The 21,583-nt window shown below is 40.1% G+C and overlaps 1 protein-coding gene across 5 annotated transcripts in view; it reads left to right on the top strand.

Moving 5' to 3' along the window:
- Nucleotides 1–7,219: 7,219 nt before the first annotated feature.
- The window catches only part of secisbp2 (SECIS binding protein 2), an 83,952-nt gene continuing 69,588 nt past the window's right edge, over nt 7,220–21,583 (top strand). For 2 of the 5 annotated variants that reach the window (XM_072281666.1, XM_072281670.1), the window contains exons 1-3: nt 7,220–7,350; nt 17,247–17,383; nt 20,046–20,331. In XM_072281666.1, coding sequence (XP_072137767.1) covers nt 7,321–7,350; nt 17,247–17,383; nt 20,046–20,331 — 453 coding nt within the window. In that variant the 5' untranslated portion in view covers nt 7,220–7,320. Of the gene's footprint in view, nt 7,351–17,246; nt 17,384–19,316; nt 19,349–20,045; nt 20,332–21,583 lie in introns of all 5 variants that reach the window. The other 3 variants (XM_072281668.1, XM_072281667.1, XM_072281669.1) reach the window with 3 other exon arrangements.

A 21,583-nucleotide genomic window follows, 5' to 3' on the forward strand; every position in this document is an offset into this window, starting at 1 on the left:
TTAAATAGTGGGGCTTGATCTTAATTTTGACAGCAGTAAACAGGGTTACAAAATGGTAATGGTAAGATATGAAGAATTAATATCAATCTTGATGCCTTCTATTAAATTTTTTATACAGCTTTATTCCAATTTTATAATTCTGTTCTTACAGTGCTACAGTTTTTGTGAATGCCCTGGAATTGGCAATCTCAAAGATCTTGGTGCACACAAGCAAGAAAAGAGCTGTAATTCTCTAAATCTTGCATCCAAATAAATAGTCACATTTCTGTCCATTATCCTAGGATTAGTTCAAAGTGTTGCTGTACAAAAGACTCCCTTTGAGATATGGAGAACATGACATTCATGGGTAACAGCATGAGTAAAATGCCCACCAGCGTTATCTAGGGATATCTAAATGAAAAGTAACATTGCTATGAAAACAGAGGCTTGGTACTATGTAGGAAACTAATTGCCCCTTGCCTACTCAGGCTTTTTAGCTACCTGTAAAGTATGACTGAAAATGTTCCATTTGCCTAGATCTTTCCATTTATGAATCAGGGCAAGGTAGTGGTCCAGTGTGTCTGCTAACTATTTGTAAGCTACCTTCTGGCTCTCACAGTTTCCCAATGCAAACTTTCTCTTTTAGGTGTTCTATCATTTTTAAACTGAGTTGTATAATGGGAGTATCTTCATTCTTTTTTAAAATACCTTTTTGTTTGAAAACAATGAAAATTGGAGTAGGTATATGCCATTTGACCTTCTGGGCCTGCTGTGCACGTGATCATGGCAATGTTTCACTCAGTACCACATACCCATGTTCCCTAGAAATCTAAATATAGAATAGTCATGGTCATACTTTATTGATCCTGGGGGAAATTGGTTTTTGCTACAGTTGCACCATAAATAATAGTAATAAAACCATAAATAGTTAAATAGTAATATGTAAATTATGCCAGGAAATAAGTCCAGGACCAGCCTATTGCCTCAGGGTGTCTGACCCTCCAAGGGAGGAGTTGTAAAGTTTGATGGCCACAGGCAGGAATGACTTCCTATGACGCTCTGTGCTACATCTCGGTGGAATGAGTCTCTGGCTAAATGTACTCCTGTGCCCACCCAGTACATTATGTAGTGGATGGGAGACATTGTCCAAGATGGCATGCAACTTGGACAGCATCCACTTTTCAGACACCACTGGCAGAGAGTCCAGTTCCATCCCCACAACATCACTGGCCTCACAAATGAGTTTGTTGATTCTGTTGGTGCCTGCTGCCCCAGCACACAACAGCAAACATGATCGCACTGGCCACCACAGACTCGTAGAACATCCTCAGCATCGTCCAACAGATGTTAAAGGACCTCAGTCTCCTCAGGAAATAGAGACGGCTCTGTCCCTTCTTGTAGACAGCTTCAGTGTTCTTTGACCAGTCCAGTTTATTGTCAATTTATATCCCCAGGTATTTGTAATCCTCCACCATGTCCACCCTGACCCCCTGGATGGAAACAGGGGTCACCGGTACCTTAGCTCTCCTCAGGTCTACCACCAGCTCCACAGTCTTTTTCACATTAAGCTGCAGATAATTCTGCTGCCACCATGTGACAAAGTTTCCTACCGTAGCCCTGTACTCAGCCTCATCTCCCTTGCTGATGCATCCAACTATGGCAGAGTCATCTGAAGATGACAAGACTCTAGAGTGTAAATGATGAAGAGAAAGGGAAACAAGACAGTCCCCTGTAGAGTCCCAGTGCTGCTGATCACTCTGTACGAAATGTGCTTCATTCTTAAATGTATTCATCACTTTTGCATCCACCGCATTCTTTGGTAGAGAATTCCACAAATGCACCACTGTCATGAAGAAATTTCTCCTTGTCTGAAATATCTTGCCCTATATGCTGATACTGTGACTCCTCACACATGATACCATACTCTCACAAACAAGAGGAAACTCCCTCTCTGCCTGGTTTGTCTAACACTGTCAGCACTTATTTTTGTTTCAGAGATCCATTGTGGTTGTTCTAAATGTTAGTGAATCAGACCTAGACAATCTATTCTTGCCTTATTTGACATTCTACCATACCAAAAAATTAGCTTGGTGAGCATTGGTTCACTTTGTTCCATAGAAAGTATATTCTATTTTGGGGAGCTGTAAACCACAATTATTCCATAAACACAAGAGATACTGCATATGCTGGAAATCCAGAGTAACACACACAAAATGCTGAAGGAACTCCACAGGTCAGGTGGCACCTATGGAAAGGAATCAACAGTTGATGATCTGGGCCAAGATCCTTCATCGGGACCAGATAGAAAGGAAGGAGTACAAGCTAGAAATTGGTAGGTGAAGCCATGTGAGAGGGAAGGGGGGAGATGATAGTGGAAAAAGTAAAAGGCTGAAGGAGGAATCTGATAGAGGAAAGGCAACCATGGGAGAAAGGGAAGGTGGCAGGACACCAGAGAGAGGCAATAGGCAGATAAAGAGAAGAGAATAGGTGAGTAGGGAGTCAGAATGGAGAATGGGAGGAACAACATCTAATATTCTGGATAGTCTCCAACCTGATGGCAAAAATATCTATTTCTTCAACTTCAGATAATGTTTCCCTCCTCCCTCTTCAATTTCCCACTCTGCCCACTCCCTTACTTCTTCCCTTCACCTGCCTATCACCTCCACCTGGTGACCGTCCTCTCTCATGTGGTCCACTCTCTTCTATAAGGTTCCTTCTCCAATTCTTTACCTTTTCTACCTATCACCTTACAGCTTTTTACTTTCCCCCATCAACTTGGCTCCACATATACTCCTTCCCCTCCCACCTTATTCTGGCTTGTTCGCCCTTCCTTTCTAGTCCTGAAGAAGGGTCTTGGCCCAAAATATTGACTTTATTCATAATGCTGCCCGACCTGCTGAGTTCCTCCAGCATTTTGTGTGTGTTGAAGGATGAACATAATGGGTCCTTGAAGGCTAATATGGACACAGTGGGTTGAAGAGCCTCTTTCCATGCCATATGACTCCATGATTATAATTATTTGATATATATTTTATAAACTACAAGTAGGTAAAGATACTGAATTTCAAATCGGAAAGAAGAGCACTATTTTTAAATATTCTTAATTTGGTAAAAATATAAGTCAAAACAACTAAAGGTAATAGTTACATTTAAAAACCACGTGTATTTCATGAACAATGTTGAAATATTTGAAGATATAGAACATTTCCAATAAATGCAGATACCAATTAACAATTCAAGCAAGATGCAGCAAGGTTGCTTCATTGCCTCAGCACCTTTGTTGATCTTTCTCACAGCACAGCTTGCTTCCAAGAAACTTTCTGCTAGATTGGAGCTGATGTTTCTAATAAATGGGAATCTATTTGCCTCTCGTTTAGAAACAAGGTCACCCTTAGTATCAGTCATCAAGCTGCATTATAGAAATGAAATTTGTGTACGCACTCATTCAGCAACTGCACAAACTCATCATCGAGTTGTTTACTAAAGTGTCTGACAGAATGGTCTCTGCAGTTAGCAACTGTAATGTTGCATTCCCTCCAATAGTTATGGGGTACTGATTGTGGATGATCAGCCATGATCACAGTGAATGGCGGTGCTGGCTCGAAGGGCCGAATGGCCTACTCCTGCGCCTATTGTCTATTGTCTATTTCACCAAGAAGGCAACTCCCCTTCTTAACTGGTCATGCCTGTAGCATCTGTATCCTGGAACATTGAGCTGCTCGTCTGCCCTTCCCTCAGTCATATTCCTGTTATGGCTATGATTTCCCAGTCCCCAGACCCAATCCATGCCCTACGTTCATTTGCCTAACCTGTCAACCTTCTTGCATTGAAATAAATGTAATTTCAACCCATGGTCTTTCCTCTCTCTTGCTTTTGGTCCTGTCTGCCTGATGATTAACCTTGCTTTCATTGGCTATCATTCCCCAGTTTCTCATTGGCCACTCTTGCTCAACATTGAACCCCACTACCTCTCCAGTTTAAAACTTTGTGAGTAGCACTAGCAAATCCTGCTTCCAGAATATTGGTCCCCCTTCACTTCAGGGGCGATCTATCTCTTGTAGGATCACTAGAAGAAATCCCAAAGATCCAAGAACTTGAATCCCTGTCTGCCGCACCAGTTTCTCAGCAATGCATTCACCTGAGCGTGTAGAGAGAAATTTGCAAGAAACATAAGGTTATTGTAGCTGATTTTAACTTTCCACACTTTGACTGAGTCTCCCATAATGTAAAAGGACTAGATAGGATAGAGTTTGTCAAATGTGTTCAGGGAAGTTTCCTTAATCAGTATGTAGAAGCCCTAGTGAAAGAGTGTGTAATATTTAATCTGCTATTTGGAAATGAGACAGGACAGGTGAGAGAAGTTTGTGTAGGGGAACACTTTGCATCTAGTCATCATAATGCCATTAGTTTCAAAGTTAATACGCAAAAAAATGTAGGGAATCTTAATTCTCAAGAGATATTAAGGCTCTGGTTTAGAAAAACAAGGGGGTGTCTAGTAGCTATAGGCAGGTGAGAACAAATGGGGTGCTTATGGAGTATAAGAAATGCAAACGAACACTTAAGAAAGAAATCAAGAGGGCTAAAAGGAGGCATGAGATTGCCTTAGCAATCAAAATGAAGGAGAATCCTCCTCTGGAAGATTGGGATGCTAATCCATCTGTGGAGCCAAAAGAGATGAGGGAAATCTTAACCTTTTTTGCATCTGTATTTACTTAGGAGCCGGACACACAGAGTCTAGAGAAGTGAGGCAAAGTGGCATCAACCATGGACCATATAAAGATTACAAAGGAGTAGGTGTTTGCTGTCTTGAGGCTAATTAGGGTGGATAAATCTCCAGGGTTTTACAAGGTGTTCCCTCGGACCCTGTAGGAGGCAAGTGCAGAATTTGCAGGAGCCCTAGCAGGGATATTTAAATCATCCTTAGTAACAGGTGAAGTACTGGAGGATTGGAGGATAGCCAATGTTGTTGCACTATTTAAGAAAGGCTCCAAAAGTAAACCAGAAAATTATAGGTTGGCAAGCCTGACATCAGTAGTGAGAAAGTTATTGGAAAGTAGTCTAAGGGACTATGAGTATTTGGATAGACGTGGACTGAATAGGGATAGTCAGCATGACTTTGTGCACAGTAGGTTGTGTCTAACCAATTTTATAGAGTTTTTTGAGAAAGTTACCAGGAAAGTTAACGAAAGCAAAGCAGTGGATGTTGTCTACATGGACTTTAGCAAGGTATTTGACAAGGATCCGTATGGGTGGTTGGTCAAGAAGGTTCAGCCGCTCAGCATTCAAGATGAAGTGGTAACTTGGATTAGAGAGCCATAGTAGATAGTTCCTCTCCAACTGGAGGCCTGTGACTAGAGCAGTGCCGAAGGGGTCAGTACTGGGTCTGCTGTTGTTTGTCATCTATATCAATGATCTGAATGATAACGTGGTTAACTGGATCAGCAAATTTGTGGATGACACCAAGATTGGGAGTGTAGTAGACAGTGAGGAAGACTGTCAGAGCTTGCAGCAGGATCTGGATCCATTGGAAAAATGGCAGATGGAATTTAATATAGACAAGTGTGAGGTGTTGCACTTCAGTACGTTCAACCAGGGTAGGTTTTACACAGTGAAAGAGGAGTGCAGTAGAACAAAGGGATCTGGGAATACAGGTCCATAATTCATTCAAAGTGGCGGTAGTGGCAGATAGCATCGTAAAGAAAGCTTTTGGCACATTGGGCTTCATAAATCGAAGTGCTGAGTACAGGAGATGGGATGTTATGTTGAAATTTATAAGACGTTGATTAGGCCTAATTGGGAGTATTGTGTGCAGTTTTGGTCACCTACGTACAGTAAAAATGTAAATAAGGTTGAAAGAGTACAGAAAAAATTACAGGGATGTTTGCTGGGACCTGAGTTATAAGGTCTCTTTCCTTACCTCTCCTGGTGGTCACCAAATCATTGCAGCCTGTACTTCAGGTGTGACCACCTCTCTAAAGCTCTTGCCTATGACACTCTCAGCATCCTAGACAATCCTAAATACATCCAACAATGCAGCTGGGTGCATTTCCTACAATAGTCATCAGGGACACCGGCAGTCTCCCTGATCTCCCAAACCCTACAAGAGAAGCGTGCCACCAATTACCAGTTAGGTCAGTGGCAAATGGAGGAAATACCACCTTACTTCCACATTGCTCAGCCCTGTAAGAATATTATTAGTTTCAAAGTAAACTTTATTCTTCTTCTGCGGTTATATTTAGCAAATCTATAGAACAGTAACTGCAAACAGGATCAATGAGGGGAGTATATTTTCAAAGGGTTGCGATATTTCAGATTGTTGTACAAGATAATAAACAGCAGTGACTGTGCTCAGGACAATATTATCCTGGCTTTAAAGGCCTTGGGATGTCCCAGTGTTGTAAAAATGATTAATTTCTCCTGAATTATTCTCACTAAAAGTTATGGTGAACTGCCTAATGCCACACCCAATGTACAATCTTCCACCTATGCCAATATGTGAACTCCAAAATCATCATTTTTTTCATAATAAATTTTGATACAGTACATTATTAAATGCCTTCTTGAAATCTGAGAACAGTACATCTACAACCCATGTTACTTCTTCATAGTGGTCAAAGCCAGTGTGGCTTTATCCAATTACCTTATATTTCTCCAGGTGTTTTAGAGTCTGAGTCAAACAGCAGCAAAACAGACTCTTCATGAGGTCCTTCAACCACCACATATGAGCCTTGGCTATTCTAGTGCTCATCCAGATAATTATTAAATGCTGCGAGCATAACTGCCTTCTTCAGCTTTTCAGGCATTGCAATCTTGAATGCAACCACCGTCAAAGTGAAAACATTTTTCTCAGATCTCCTCTAATTCTTAAGTCCACGATTATAGTTGGTTATAAATATCTCTGTTATGGGGGAAAGTTTCTCATTCTCCACCCTGTCTATGCCCTCATAATTTCGCATAACATCTATGGCAGACCTCAGTCAGTCTCCACGAAACAAGCAAAACAGATCTGTCTCCTGTCTCTCCTTGCAACTAAGAACTCCATTTCAAGATAGCATCCTGATGAATATCATGCAATAATAATTTTAATATTTCTATGACTATCATTAAATTAACTGGCCTGTAGTTTCCTGCTTTCTCTTTCCTTCCCTTTTCAGAATTTGGTTCTTAACACGGGGCAGGCAACATGTTCAAAAATATTTCAATTAAGAAACGGTGCAGAGGGTTATTTTAATGCGCATTCTTCTTCGGCCTGCGGGCCGCCGTAGGGAGGCGGGTGTTGCTGCTGATTATGACAGTGGAACCTAAGTACGGTATAACCGTTTGAACACGGCGCTTCTCATCATGGCTGAGCCGAATGTGAGTCAAACAAAGGTAAGTCGAGTTAGTTGGGGGCATGTGTTTGTCCGGGGCGAAGATTTTGGATCGAACGAGATGTTGTCGGGCAGGCGGCGCAAAGTGTGACGGGCCCTGTCCAAGCTGAACTCGGCGCAACGCTGAAGCCACGGGACACGGTGGGCTGGCCTGATAAAGGGTCTCGGCCCGAAGCTTCCATTCTGCCTGACTCGCTGAATGAATTCCTCCAACATTTTTGTGTGTAGTCTTCAAGATTCCCAGTACCTGCTGTATCTCTTGTGTTTAGGGGGTGCATTTGATTGCTGGCGTGGTTTTTATACTCTGTTAATTTGCTTTTTAAAATGTCCTTGTCGCCATTTATCTTTTCTGTACGCATTTGATGTAGCACGAGCAATTCATCTTAAGTTTAGCGAGAACGATCCAGGAAAAATAAATAATGTTTTACAACTCTGGGACGTCCCAAGCCCATTTAAAACCAGGCGAATACTGTAAGCTTGGGCACTACTGTTTATCTTGCACAGCAGTTTGAAATATTGTAATCCTTTAAAATACATTCATCTTGTTTTTTTCTACTTTACAAAAATATTTAGTGATTTACAGAACTATTGGGTACTGTTTTATTTGGCATTAATGCTGATACGTCTGTTTGTGTGGGTTGCATAATAGGCGATTTGGTGCGTGGATGTGTTCCGATCAGGTGAAACCGAAAGGATTTTGTGCAACACGAGTTTAAGTAAAACTGAGCACTGCATTTTGCATTGAACTGTGACAATGGTAAAATAGGACTGCTTAGATTAAAAGACATAGCTAAGTTGGTTTTAATTATCAGGTATTCTATTCTGTAAGGCTGAAGCTGTGGTTCTTAATCAACATTTCTTTAGTGGTTTATAATTGTATTTAGTACCAGTGATAGATCTGTAGGAATGATAGTCTTCACCAGAAAATACAGGTTAAGCAAGAATGAATAACAGATCTAGGAGCTGATTAAATAAAAATTTAAACCATTCTTGGATTGGAAATTCCACTGTCCCTTAAGGGATTTAAAAAAAACAACTCAACAACTCTTAAGAGCTGAGGTCTAATTAAAAAGAAAACTTGTGACCCTTTAAAGAAAACCTGCAGAAAGAATGTGGACTATACTTGTGTTAAGGAGCTTGGAAGACTGTACATAATCAAGATATTGTCCTAAAATTGCAGCTTCACATAATGATTTGAGAGAACCAAACGTTTTAAAATCTGGATGTGGGCTTTGAGAAATAGCACAGCTGTATTACAGAAAGGAGGCAACATTTCTAGTTACCTGCGATCTTTGTATATCCAAAGAGTTAGCTTTCACAAAACTGTGGCGAAAGAGGGTCGATATGTTTGAATTTTGTCCAAAGAAGCTTTGTAGAAATGTCAACATCCAGGAGTTTTGTTTATACATGTATCTGGCCTATTTTTCTATAGCAGAAAACAGGTGCTGATAAATATAAAATCTTTTTTTAACCAGTCAATGTGCTCCCATTGTAAATACAAAATTTTAGGAAATCTTGAAGTAAAGTAACATATTGTTGTTGTTTGCAGTTCTGGTTGCCCAGCTAGAAGAAGAATGTCATTCATCTGGAAAGGGTGCCAAAAAGATTTGCAAGGATGTTCCTGGAGAGCTTCGGTTAATTAGAAGAGTCTGGATAGGTTGGGATGTTTCTCCCTAGAGTATACGAGGCTGGGGATGACCTTTATAGAGGCTTATAAAATCATAAGGAGTATAGATAAAGTGAATGGTCACCGCCTCTTTCCCAGGGTAGGACATAGGTTTGAGGTGCGAGGGGTAAGATATTGTAGGAATCGGAGGAGCAATATTTTCATTCTGAGGGTGATGGGTATTTGGAATGAGCTGCCAGAAGAAGCTGTAGAAGTGGATACAATTAGAATGATTTTCAAAACAAAAATCATTTTGACAGGTACATGGATATGAAAGGTTTAGATGGGCCAAACAGAGATAAATAGGACTAGCTTAAGTAAGCACTTGGTCGGTGTTGACAAGTTGGTCTGAAGGACCATTTCTGTGTTGTACAGCTCAGACTCTATTAAAATGCATCAGTCAGCTAAAACACTGATATCATCTAGGAAAGGGGAGCAGATTTAACATACTTACTGAGGCCAGTAGGAACGAAAGCATGAAAAATACTGTGTCAAACCAGAGGAACTTCTGCAATTTTTTTTGGTTGTGGTAGTGGGATTTTACCTTAAATGTGTGATCTCTCAGCCATAAAATAAGAACAGGAGCTACAGTCAACCACAGAGTTACTGTAGTCAGAATCAGGTTTATCATCACTGACATATGCCATGAAATTTGTTTTGCAGCAGCAGTACAGTGAAGGACATATAAATTACAAAAAGTTACAAAAATAAATGAATAATGCAAAAGACAAATAATAAGCTAGTGTTCATGTGTTTAAGGACCATTTAGAAGTCTGATGGCAGAGGTGAAGCAGCGGTTTTTAAAACATTGAGTGTGGTCTTCAGGCTGCTGTGTATTCCTCCCCAATGGTAGTAACACGAAGAGTGCATGTCCTGGATGGTAAGGGTCTTTAATTATGGGAGCACAGGAAACTCAATGAAAATAGTAGAAGGAATATAGAAAGCAACACACACAAGATGCTGGAGGAACTCAGCAAGTCAAGCAGCATCTATGAAAAGGACTAAATAGTCAAAGTTTTGGGCCAAGAGCCTTCTTTAGGACTGAAAAGGAAGGGATGGATGCCTGAATAAGAAGGTGGGGAGAGGAGAAAGGGGCTAGCTGGAAGGTTATAGGTGAAGCCAGGTGGATGGGAAAGTTCAAGGGCTGGAGAAGGAGGAATCTGATTGGCGAGGAGAGTGGACAATAGGAGAAAGGGAAGGAGGAGGGGACCCGGGGGAAGTAATAGGCAGGTGAGAAAGCGTAAAAGGTCATAGTGGGGAATGAGAGGAGGGTGTTGGAGTTTGTTCACCGTAAGCAGAAATCTGATGCTATCAGGTTGGAGGCTACCCAGACAGAATATAAGGTATTACTCCTCCACCCTGAGGCACAAGAGGAGGCCATGGACCGACATGTCAGAATAAGAATGGGAATCAGAATGAATATGCTTAGCCACTGGGAAGTCCTGCTTGTGGTGGATGGTGTGGAGGTGCTTGACGAAGTGGTCCCCCAATTTATGACGGGTCTCACCAATATAGAGGAGGCTGCGTCGAGAGCAGCAGATATAATAGACGACCCCAGCAGGTTCGTGGGTGAAGTGTTGCCTCCTCACCTGGAAGGACTGTTTTGGGGCCCTGAATGGAGGTGAGGGAGGAGGTGTACAGGCAAGCTGTAGCACTTGGGGTGCTTGCATGGAGAAGTGCCTGGACAGAGATTAGTGGGAGGGATGAATGGTCAAGGGAATCACAGGGAGTAATCCCTGCGGAAAGCGGAGGAAGGGAGAGGTAAAGATACATTTAGTGATGGAAGCTGCAGAGGATAATGTGTTGGCTGTGGCAGCTGATGGGGTGAGCGCAGATGTACAGGAAATGGAGGACAGTGAATATATATAAAACCTCCTGTGTTATCCATCTTGTCAATGACTTTAGTTCTGTGGCAGTCTTGAGCTGCCCTAGCACATACATAATCAGCATGCAAATAAATTATCGGTTTTCCAGCGAGACTGTCTTAAGAAAAATATCAAACTACACATAAACAGGAAAGTGCTCAGGAGGGATTGATAGATTTAAAATAAGTATATTAAGGTCAAACTGGATTAAGGCAGTGCTGTCTTGATAATATCAGCTAGAAGCAATTGGATATTCGCAAATTGAATCCAGTTGCAGCAGAGGTAAGTCAGTGACATAATTGGACAACATCAGCCTTTTTATCAGGTTGATGCAAAACAAATGTCTGATTGAAATATGCACTGTACTCTGAGTTCCATCAAAGTATGAGTTTTCCGGGAAAGAGAAATGTTTCAAGGGCATTGCTTTGGACCGATTTAAAATAATGTAACATTTTGGTGACATGACCCAGACCCCATGATTGCTCCAAATGGAGGGAGATCAGTTGGGAAGGTGTTGGGAAGATTTTTGTAATGGGAGCACAGGCACAATGAGTAGGTATCATAAATATCCTGCCCACTTGCCTCATAAGTCACTAGACCCAAGAGCGGCGAAGTCTGTTGTTCCTACTATTCAACTATCTCAAAACCCATAGAGCCTCAGTAGAATCATTCTGAAATCTAGAAAGACACAAACTGAACAAAAAAAAACAAATGTCAGTATCTTATCAAAACTGAAAATCAGATGAAGCTGGAATTCTGCAACCAGAAAGGTAATGTCAAATATTGGGCAGCATTTAGAGGGGAAAAGTTATGTTTTAGACCAGGATGTCAAATGTAGTCTTCTGGAAGTTTTATCAGAAAATCCACAGGCTTCTAATGATAACTGAGTTGAGAATGCCAAATAAAAATTTTCCAGGAATCTCAGGTCTTTTTTTGAGGAATTGCATTAAACTGGAAGGAAAAATCTATTGTCAGTTATGAAAATGAGAGACAAAAATATATTTGGCATTGAGAGGTAGTTAATCTGGGTAAATGACAACAGCTGAATCATTGAATGCAATTTGTTAAGCCAAGAACAATTGAGTAACTTGAAACTAAAGGCCATAGGTAATGGATGTTTAATGACACATCCAGTAAAAATTCAAAGAAACCTGTTTGCCCATAGTAGTTGGAATGTGGAATCCGATCATACCTTTATTTGCAATGAAGAATAAAGTAAAAGATGCAGGCTTTTAAATAAGGAGATGTAAGAGTTAGTTTGCATGAAATATAAACATCAGCTTAGCTTGGTTGGGCCAAATGGCCTGTTTCTGTGTTCAGAGGTCCAATTTAATGTCAGAGAAATGTATACAATATACATCCTGAAGTACTTTTTCTTCACCAACAGCCACGAAAACAGAGAAGTGCCCCAAAGAATGAACGACAGTTAAATGCAAGAACCCCAAAGTACCCCCCAAGCTCCCCTCCCTCCCGCGTGTAAGCGGCAGTGAGCAACAATCCCCCTCCCCCCCACCGGCAAAAAAAAGCAAGCATCAGCACTGTCACTGAGCACCCAGCCGTGAGCAAAGCAATAGCAAAGACACGGACTTGCAGTTACCCCAAAAACTTTGCGTTTCACCCAGCATTAGACATACCGCAGATTCTCTCTCTCCCTAATAAGGGAGAAAGAGATGTCTACAGTTTCCAGGCGGGTGGAGAGACATAACAAACAACTCGCTGTTTACTGTGTTAAAAGTCCATTACATCGCTTTTTTCGAGCTCTGTGCCCAATGATCGCAAAGATCCTGGGTCTTTGGGCCCACAGCAGTAGATTTTCCGTCTTCCCCGATGACACATGGGTCTCCTGCTGTGACACCGACCCTTAATCTGCCCATCTCCAGAGCTCTGAGATCTTAGACTTTAGAATTCGAGCTGGACTCTCAGGTCAAACCCTTGGCGTGCCAAACAATGACCAGTCCTGAAACCCTGAGAACGGGCCCCATTCCCGCAAAGAACCGTAGTCAGCATGTAACTCCAGGTCAGGATCTTGAAAAGAACCCTGAAAGGGAAAAATTAGGATATTAAAGATGGAAATAGAGCTGTTTCTGAAGATGCAAGCAGAGGAGTCGCCATTTAATGCTATCTTAACTTTGTTCCGCCTCCCCATTATTAGTTCTACATCAATTAGACTTGCTCTTCATTCATCAAGGTCATAGCTGATTATTTTATCTGTCCATAATTTTACCTGCACTATCCTAATATCAATTGCTTATTATTTAGAAATCTATGTCCTGTTTTGAATGAACGATGGAAGAGATTCCAAAGCCCTCCAGGCTACAAAATTGTAAAGATTTGCCATCACTGCATGAAGAAATTTCTCCACATTACATGACTTGCCTCTTATTCTAAGATTATGATCCATGATTTGAGACTCCTTTTGAGCTCTGTAGGAATTTTTGAAAATTTCAGTGAGAGTTCGTTCTGTTCTTTTAAACTCTAGGGATACAGGTCCAGTTCACTCAAGCTCTCTTCATGGAGATTCACCAACCCTGGAACCAACCTGGGTTCTCTCATGTATTTCTTTCTTGGGTAAATAGTTAAAAACTACACAATACTCCAGATACATAAGGCCCTGCAGAATTGCAGTAAGAGTTCTTTACTCACATTCTTAAATTCTTTTGTAACAAAGGCTATCAAGTTATCTCCTTACTCGAAGAAGGATATAGTGGCTTTGGAGGCAGTGCAGAGGAGGTTCACCAGGTTGATCCAGAGATGAGGGGGTTAGACTATGATGAGAGATTGAGTCACTTGGGACTGTACTTGCTGGAATTCAGAAGAATGAGGGGAGATCTTATAAAAACATAAAAAAAATTATGACAGTGATAAATAAGATAGAGGCAGGAAAGTTGTTTCCACTGGTAGGTGAGACTAGAACTAGGGGAGATAGCTTCAAGATTTGGGGAGTAGACTTAGGATGGAGATGAGGAGGAACTACTTTTCCCAGAGAGTGGTGAATCTGTAATTCTCCGCCCAATGAAACTGTAGAGGCTACCTCAGTAAACATATTTAAGACAAAGTTGGATAGGTTTTTGCATAGTAGGGCAATTGAGGGTTATGGGGAAAAGGCAGGTAGGTGGAGATGAGTCCATGGCCAGATCAGCCATGATCTTATTGAATGGAGGAGCAGGCTCTATGGGCCAGTTGGCCTACTCCTGCTCCTATTTCTTATGTTCCTGTCTTCTTGGTTGCTTCTTGCACCTGCATATTGGCTTTCAGTTACATGGGAGCAAGGACACCTAGGTTTCTTTTGAACATTAATGTTACCCAATCTGTCACCATTTCTGTTCTATGCACAAAGTGGATAACTTTTGTTTACACACTTACCATGTTCTTGCTCTCTCAGCATGTCTTTTTCATTTTGATCCTTCCTTACACCTACCTTCCTGCTTTTGTATCTTTAGCAAACTTGGGAAAATATTGGTCCTTCAATCAAATTGTTAGAAAAAATTGTGGATATCTGGTACCCAAACACCATCCTGAAATACCCCTCAAGATGCTGCCTGCAAAGCTGACAAAGATCATTGCTTTTTGTCTAATAACCAATTCACAATCCATGTCAGTACAATATCCTTAACCAGGTATTTTTCAGAAAGCCTTTTGAGAATCAAATGTATAACATACACTACTTCCCTCTGTATATTCTACCAGTCATATCCTTGAATTCAAGATTAGTTGAACGTGATTTTCCTTTACTAAATTTATGCTGAATCTGTGGAGTCCTGTTATTTTTAAGGTATCCTGTTATTACATCGTTATAAATTATAGCAGTTTCTTTTTAACAGGAGCTACTAACAGATTGTGCTCAATTTCCTTCCTTTATTAAATAGTAAGGTTAAATTTGCAACCTGCCAGTCATGGAAACAGTTCCATAACCTATAGAGCTCTTGATAGCTACCCACTTCAAAAATCTGAGTTGTGGATTGTTAGATTCTCAGAATTTATTGGCATTTAGTTCTGTCATTTTCTGCAGTACATTTTAAGCTGATAATTATTTTCCTGCAGTTCCTCATTCTTGGTACATATTTTATTACCTTGTATTTCTGGTAGGTCTGTGAGGGAAGTGCCCAATATTTAATTCTTCCATTTCCTTATAAATTCATCTATTTTTGTCTATAAGAGACTACATTTACTCTTGCTAGTCTTGTCCCTATTCACTTGCCCATGGAAGCTCTTACAGTCGGCTCTTATATTTGCCTATTTACTCTCATTCTACCTTCCTTTGCTCTAACAATTCTAAAGTGTTCCTAATATTTAGGAAAACTGATAGTTTTAGCAACTTCATAACTTTTTCTTGAATTTAGTATTCCCTTCAGTTTCTGCTGCCAGACGTAGATGAACCGGAAAGGCTTTAGTGTGCCAAAGGACTACATGTTTTTGTGTGTTCGAAGAATATTCTTCAAGTGGATCTGTAAACAACCTGAGATGTTTAGGTTCAAAGTAGGTTTGTGAGGTTGTATTTTTAATTTTCCTCATATTTGTAATCATCTGTTTGCTTGTTGCCTGTCACCAAATAGTTACAGTGTAGAAGGAACCATTTGGCCTTTTAATTTGAAGCCTGTTCTGTGGAAGATCAATCCAAGTAATTCTTCTTTATTTTCACAGACACTTTCAGGTACTTATTCAGCTCCCTTTTGAATCCCATAACTAAATTTGTTTCCATCTCTATCACTCTATCAATATGTTCTAGACCAGAACTACCAGCTATACCTTTTCTAAAAGCAAGACATCTTCACATCTCTTTGTTTTTGGTTCTTTGGCTAATTACCTTTACTGTCTGTTGCCTGGTTCTTTTGTGTTTTTACCAGTGGGAATAATTTTAAACCTCCTCATGTAATAATCAGAAGCTATTGCAGTCTTTTCCATTCTAAGGAAAACAACCTCAGCTTTCCCAGTCTTTCTGCATATGCACTGTATAGTCCTTTGACCTTGGAATAGTTTGCTAACCTCTTCTGGAAGGGGAAAGATGCCAGAATAAAAAGGTAGATGGGAGGGAAGGAGGTCAAGCCGGAAGTTGATGGCTGAAGCCAGGCGGGAGGAAGAGGTAAAGGTCTGGAGAAGAAGGAATCTGATAGGAGAGGAGAGTGGGCCATGGGAGAAAGGGAAGAAGGAAGGGTATCAGGAGGAGATGATAGGCAGGTAAGGGGAAGAGGTAAGAGGCCAGAATAGGGAAATGAAGAAGAGGGAACTGGGAGGGGGAAAAATTGCCAGAAGGAGAAATCGATGTTCATGCCATATGTTTTCATTACCTTGTCCACGTTTATCTCCACTTTCAGATACTCCATAGTTTTCTGTGTTCTAGAAACGTTTCCTGCTGTGTACCGTATATGTGCTATCCTAGTTTAGGATTTCAATATGTATTACTTTGTGCTTATCTGTGTTAAATTCCGTTTGCTATTCCTTTCTTTCTCTTCTCACTCTTTCCACCAAATACACCTTTTATTTTGTTCCATATTAAATTTGAAATGCTACCTATATATCCTTCCACTGGCTTGTATGTCCTTGAAGTCATTCTTACAGTTTGTGTTGCTTTGGTTAGTCTCTACACCTGCTAACTTTCAAATGTTACCTTAAAAGACATTTGATCGCTTAATTAAAGGTGTTTTACAAATCACATTTTACTCTCACCAAATGCTGATGAGATAAAACAAGTTCTGACTTTGTAACGGAACAGGTGCATAATTGTTTGTGTTCTCTCGTTCTATGCTGACAGCAGAGCCAAACATGTCTTCTTGACACCAAAACATTCCTTTTAAATGCTTCAGCCTCATATTAGCTACGTTTTGTTTCAATGTAGTTTTCTCTGCAGCTCAGAGTTGTGTGTAAGAACTGATTTGTAAATGCTTTAGCCATTTATTTAGGTATTTTGTATGTCCGCCCTGAATGATCTGCAAGATTAAGATTCATTTTATAATTTTTCCAAAAAATGATGTTTTAGTCACCAAAAATCCACATTTTATATCCAACTTCTGTCCTTGCCAGTAAAGGCCTGATTTTTTAAAAAAGATACGTAACCTGTTATTGATTTAAATAGTTGTACAACAGGAAAAATGAAGGCAGCACTATTTCAGTGAGTTAGCACTTTTTTGCTAAGAAAGGCATGGGTTTCCTATGCACTGCAAAGATTTGAACGCGATATCTTGCTGACTATACAGTGCTATTCTGTTGAAGGTACCTCCTTTAAATTGGTATGTTCAATGAAGGATTTTTTGGTGAATGTAAAAGATCCCAGTGTACTACTTTGGTTTGATTAATTCCTGTTTTGTGTACTATATGTACGTATATTTGTCATGTCAATTGAAGTATAAGATATCTCCCATTCTTTTATAGGAGAGCAGATTATCAGCTGATGTTGAGCCATTTGTGCCAAAGCAGCAAGCAGTAGAAATGAGATGGACAGAATCTGCTTCATTGCCCAGATATTTAACAACCTGCTATCCTTTCGTTCAAGATCCTTATGTGGATGGGTGAATATATTTAATATTTCTATGTGCTGACAAAAAGTCATAATTCTGAACTTTACTCAAACAAAGATTACATTTATTCACCATACCAATTATGGTGCTAAGAAGGATTGAGTATAGCAGTGACGTGCAACAACTGGCCTGGGAATGCTTCAGTTTGGCTCACGTCAGTAAGAGCTAAATTGCCCCCACTTGCCGTTCTCCTATGCACACTTGAGCGTTTAATAGCTTTAGAATTTTTTTTTAACAGAACATTAACTAAAATAATAGCATATGTTTGTTTTAACAGCTAAATACATCTACTTAATTGAATAAATCACCTGGAACTTGCACTCTCCTTCATTTGAAATGAATGAAATTCATGAGCCTGACCCAAGGCCTAACAGATTCAGTGGGCGGATTTTCTAGCATATCTGCTAGAAAAATGCTGCATGATATTAGCTATTCATTGCCAACATCAAAGAACAGTCAAACTCAGAGTAGTGAGAACCTGTCCGAAATTTTGGAACTTTTGATTGAGCAGTGCTTTCTGCAATAAAGGTATGCACCACAGGGTTATAATAATGGGGAAAGAAGACTGAGAGAGAGCATCCAGTTTTCCCAGGAACTAAGGGAATAAGGAGAGGTGAAGAGAATCTGATTGATAATTTTAAAAAATTCTATCAACTTGGATAGACAGAATCATTATTCCAAGCATAAAGTGTCGCAGCAACAACCTTGCCCTTAACATCAATAAGACCAAAGAGCTAATTGTGGACTTCAGAAAGGGTAGGACAAGGGATCATGAACCAATCCTTATAGAGGGACCGGAAGTGGAGAGAGTGAGCAATTTCAAGTTCCTGGATATCAAGATCTCTGAGGAACTAACCTGTTCCCAACACACTGATGCAGATGTAACGAAGGCAGGACAGCGGCTATATTTAATTTCGAGTTTGAGATTTGGCTTGTCACCTGAGACACTTGAAAACTTCTACAGATGTACCATGGAGAGCATTCTGATAGGCTGCATCACTGTCTGGTATGGGAGGGGCTACTGCATAGGATCAAAAGAGGCTACAGAAAGTTGTAAAGTTAGTCAGTTCCATCTTGGGTACTAGCCTCCATAGTATCCAAGACATCTTCAAGGAGCAGTACCTCAGACAGGCCACATCCATCATTAAGGACGCCATCACCCAGGGCAAGGCCTTTTCTCACTGTTACCATGAGGAAGGAGGTACAGAAACCTGAAGGCAGACACACAGCGATTCAGGAACAGCCTCTTCCCCTCTGCCATCTGATTCCCAAATGGACACTGAACTGATGAACACTACCTCACTTTTATTATTTCTGTCTTGGCACTTTTTAATTTAACTATTTAATATACTTACTGTAATTGATTTACTTGTTTTTTTGTAAATTATGTATTGCACTGTACTGCTGCCGCTGTTAACAAATTTCATGATGTGTGTCAGTGATATTAAATCTGACTCTGATAAATAAAATTAATCCAGAGCATCAATCTAAAGATAATAATTAGTGGTGTTTCTTAACAGGCCAGACTCCATTAGCACTGAGAAAAATAGTTAATATTTCGAGACAGTGACCTTGAATTTAGTTACGTTATAGCATACGGAGCATAAACTGAGGAAAATGATGCACTGTCAAATAGTGGTTACCAATAGTACCCAGAATATTTAATCCTGTTTCCACAATTCCTAGAAGCTGTGTTGGGTTTAACTTTAAAAACACAACTTCTCTTCTCTCTTCACTGTTTCACCTATTGCCTCTTTACCCACCCCTGCCTCCCCCCCCCCCCCACTGACCGCCAACACTTTGTATGGGCATATAGGTATTTAGGATATTTCTTTCACTCATGGAAGAATGAACATCAAGTGGCCCACTGACTTCTTTCTGTTTCTTTCCCTATGTAATCATAAATACTGGGAAACACATAAAGCCTGTTTTTAAAAAGAAACTGCAACAAATGAGGTAATAATGCCATTCTTCTTACTTTTTGCATTTATTCAACATATTGATAAAGAAGCTACAATTGTGTTTCAGGCTTGCTGTGGTAGACTTGGTATTTGACCTTCACAATGTACATCAACCAGCGGGAGGTTTGTTTCAGTACCTACCGTACTAATGTTTTGCTTTCAGGTAAATGTACTGCTTGATGTACTTTTTGCCGAATTGAGGCGTGAGGTGCCAAATTCTTCCAATATGTCTGCTGAGATAATTGGTGTCTGACTGATAGTACAATTGACCTTCACTAGAGAGAACTAAGATCCTGCTGCTGACTGCTCTCTTGTTATTTCAGTGAAAATACATTCTTTGTGTAATGACATTATTGGTCCTAGAACAAGTGACACGTCCTTTCTTGTAGCTGGTAGAGTTTCGACATCTACATGAATAGAATGCAAGGTATCAGAGGGATCCAGACTAATAAAATTTAATATCCTCAGTAAAGGAGTGGATATGATTAGAAATAATACTAATATTGTTTGAGTGTAGAACAAGATGGTTTGCAGATGATCTCATTTCTGAATTGTATGATGGTTCATATTTCGTAAAATGTAAGTGTAAAGATGCATAGTATAATGCGCACACAAAAATAGCAATGTCTTTACTTGCAATTGCCTCCCTTAGTTATTGATTAATGCTCTTGTTTTCTTTTGCTATACTCTAGGCAACATTTACAAGAATCAGAGAATGACTGCAGTAAATTTTCCCAGAATTTTGCAGAATTGCACACATCCTATCCAGTTATGTCATCTCACTTACCTGTGGATTATTTTTCATATTATTCATATAAGCAATGTGTGGAATCACCTTTGAATCCATTTGCACAAGCATCTTTATACTCTGAGGATGTTTGCCCTTCGAAACAAAAGTACAGTGGGAGTAAGAAGAAGAAGCAGCATGTCCAACAGGACTCCAGTGCAAAAATAATCGCTCCTTCTCAGCCTTCAAAGGTATGTAGCCTCTACTGCCCCGCAGTGCATATGTACATAGCTTTGCAGCAAGTTAAATAACTTCTCAAAGATCACCTAACTCAGAAGCTTTCTTCAGCCTTTTAATGAGTTCTCTTACTTGTGAAACTACAGAGAGTTAAGTAAAATACATATTTAATTCAATACAGAATCGTCATGCGTCTGAATATACCAATACTGTCAATTATTCTCCCAGTCAGTGTTAACCAAGGTAATACGCATATGCAGTGTAAATAAAAGTAAACACGTGGCGTAACGATAAACCTAAACTACTTCCTTCAAAATATATCTACTAAATGTTTACCAATATTACCAATATTGCTGTTATCAAGGGTAAATGAAGAGAGAATGGAGAATGTGGTCTTTCCACCGTGCTTCAAATCAAATTTAAACTAACGCGTGCAGGAAGCAATATAAAAAAACAGCTTACGTGTAGGAGTAATGTCCATACAAAACAAACTGCGCCTCTCGAGGCCATAACACTCCCTGCCTGGCATCCATAGGATGTCAAATTTAACTACTGATCCTAAAAAATCAAATGATCATTTCACTAGATCTTTGGCAACAGGGGGTAGTCTCATCAACTAGTCTTGAAAACAATCTTACTACAAAGTCTTTAACTGTTCTCACTTCAAAAATGGTGGCCGTGATGACATACTTGCTTACGGTACTGTCAAATGAGCAGTGCGGTGATCTGATCCTCACTCAGTATGATGATTTGATAAGTTATCTCTGAAGTGAATTGTGCCTTCTTAATATGTCCTCCAACTTGCAATAGCCCCTCAGAGTCAAGGAAGGGGCAGAGTTTACTAAGGAGACTTTGTTTTAGGAGAGATTCCTGCTTTGTGATGCAGTGCACTTCCTCTGTATAAATAAATCTGTCTTTGAACAACAAGAAGAATTCTACCCTTTGACAATTCAGTTGCTCAGCACTGAGAGGTTGCTTACAGATGTGCCAACCATTGCAAAGGCTCTCTTTGGCTACTCGTAGAGGAATGAGCAATATGTGAGAGGCAGGCAATTGCTCTGGTAAGTGACTTCCAGCTTGGGGAAAAAACCCTCAAAGCATGAACTGCCTAGTTGGAGCTGTGATAAATGAATGATGTTGGTCAACACTTAAGGACATATTTCTTCATCTCCCTCAGGGTCAGCTAAATCAGAAGTTTCCTGTTGAGGATCAGCAAGAAATGCTGGTCCAGTTAACCACAAGGAGAGGATGGGCTGATTAGTTTGG

Source organism: Mobula birostris, chromosome 17 (genome assembly GCF_030028105.1).
Source record: "Mobula birostris isolate sMobBir1 chromosome 17, sMobBir1.hap1, whole genome shotgun sequence".
Taxonomy (NCBI): Eukaryota; Metazoa; Chordata; class Chondrichthyes; order Myliobatiformes; family Myliobatidae; genus Mobula; species Mobula birostris.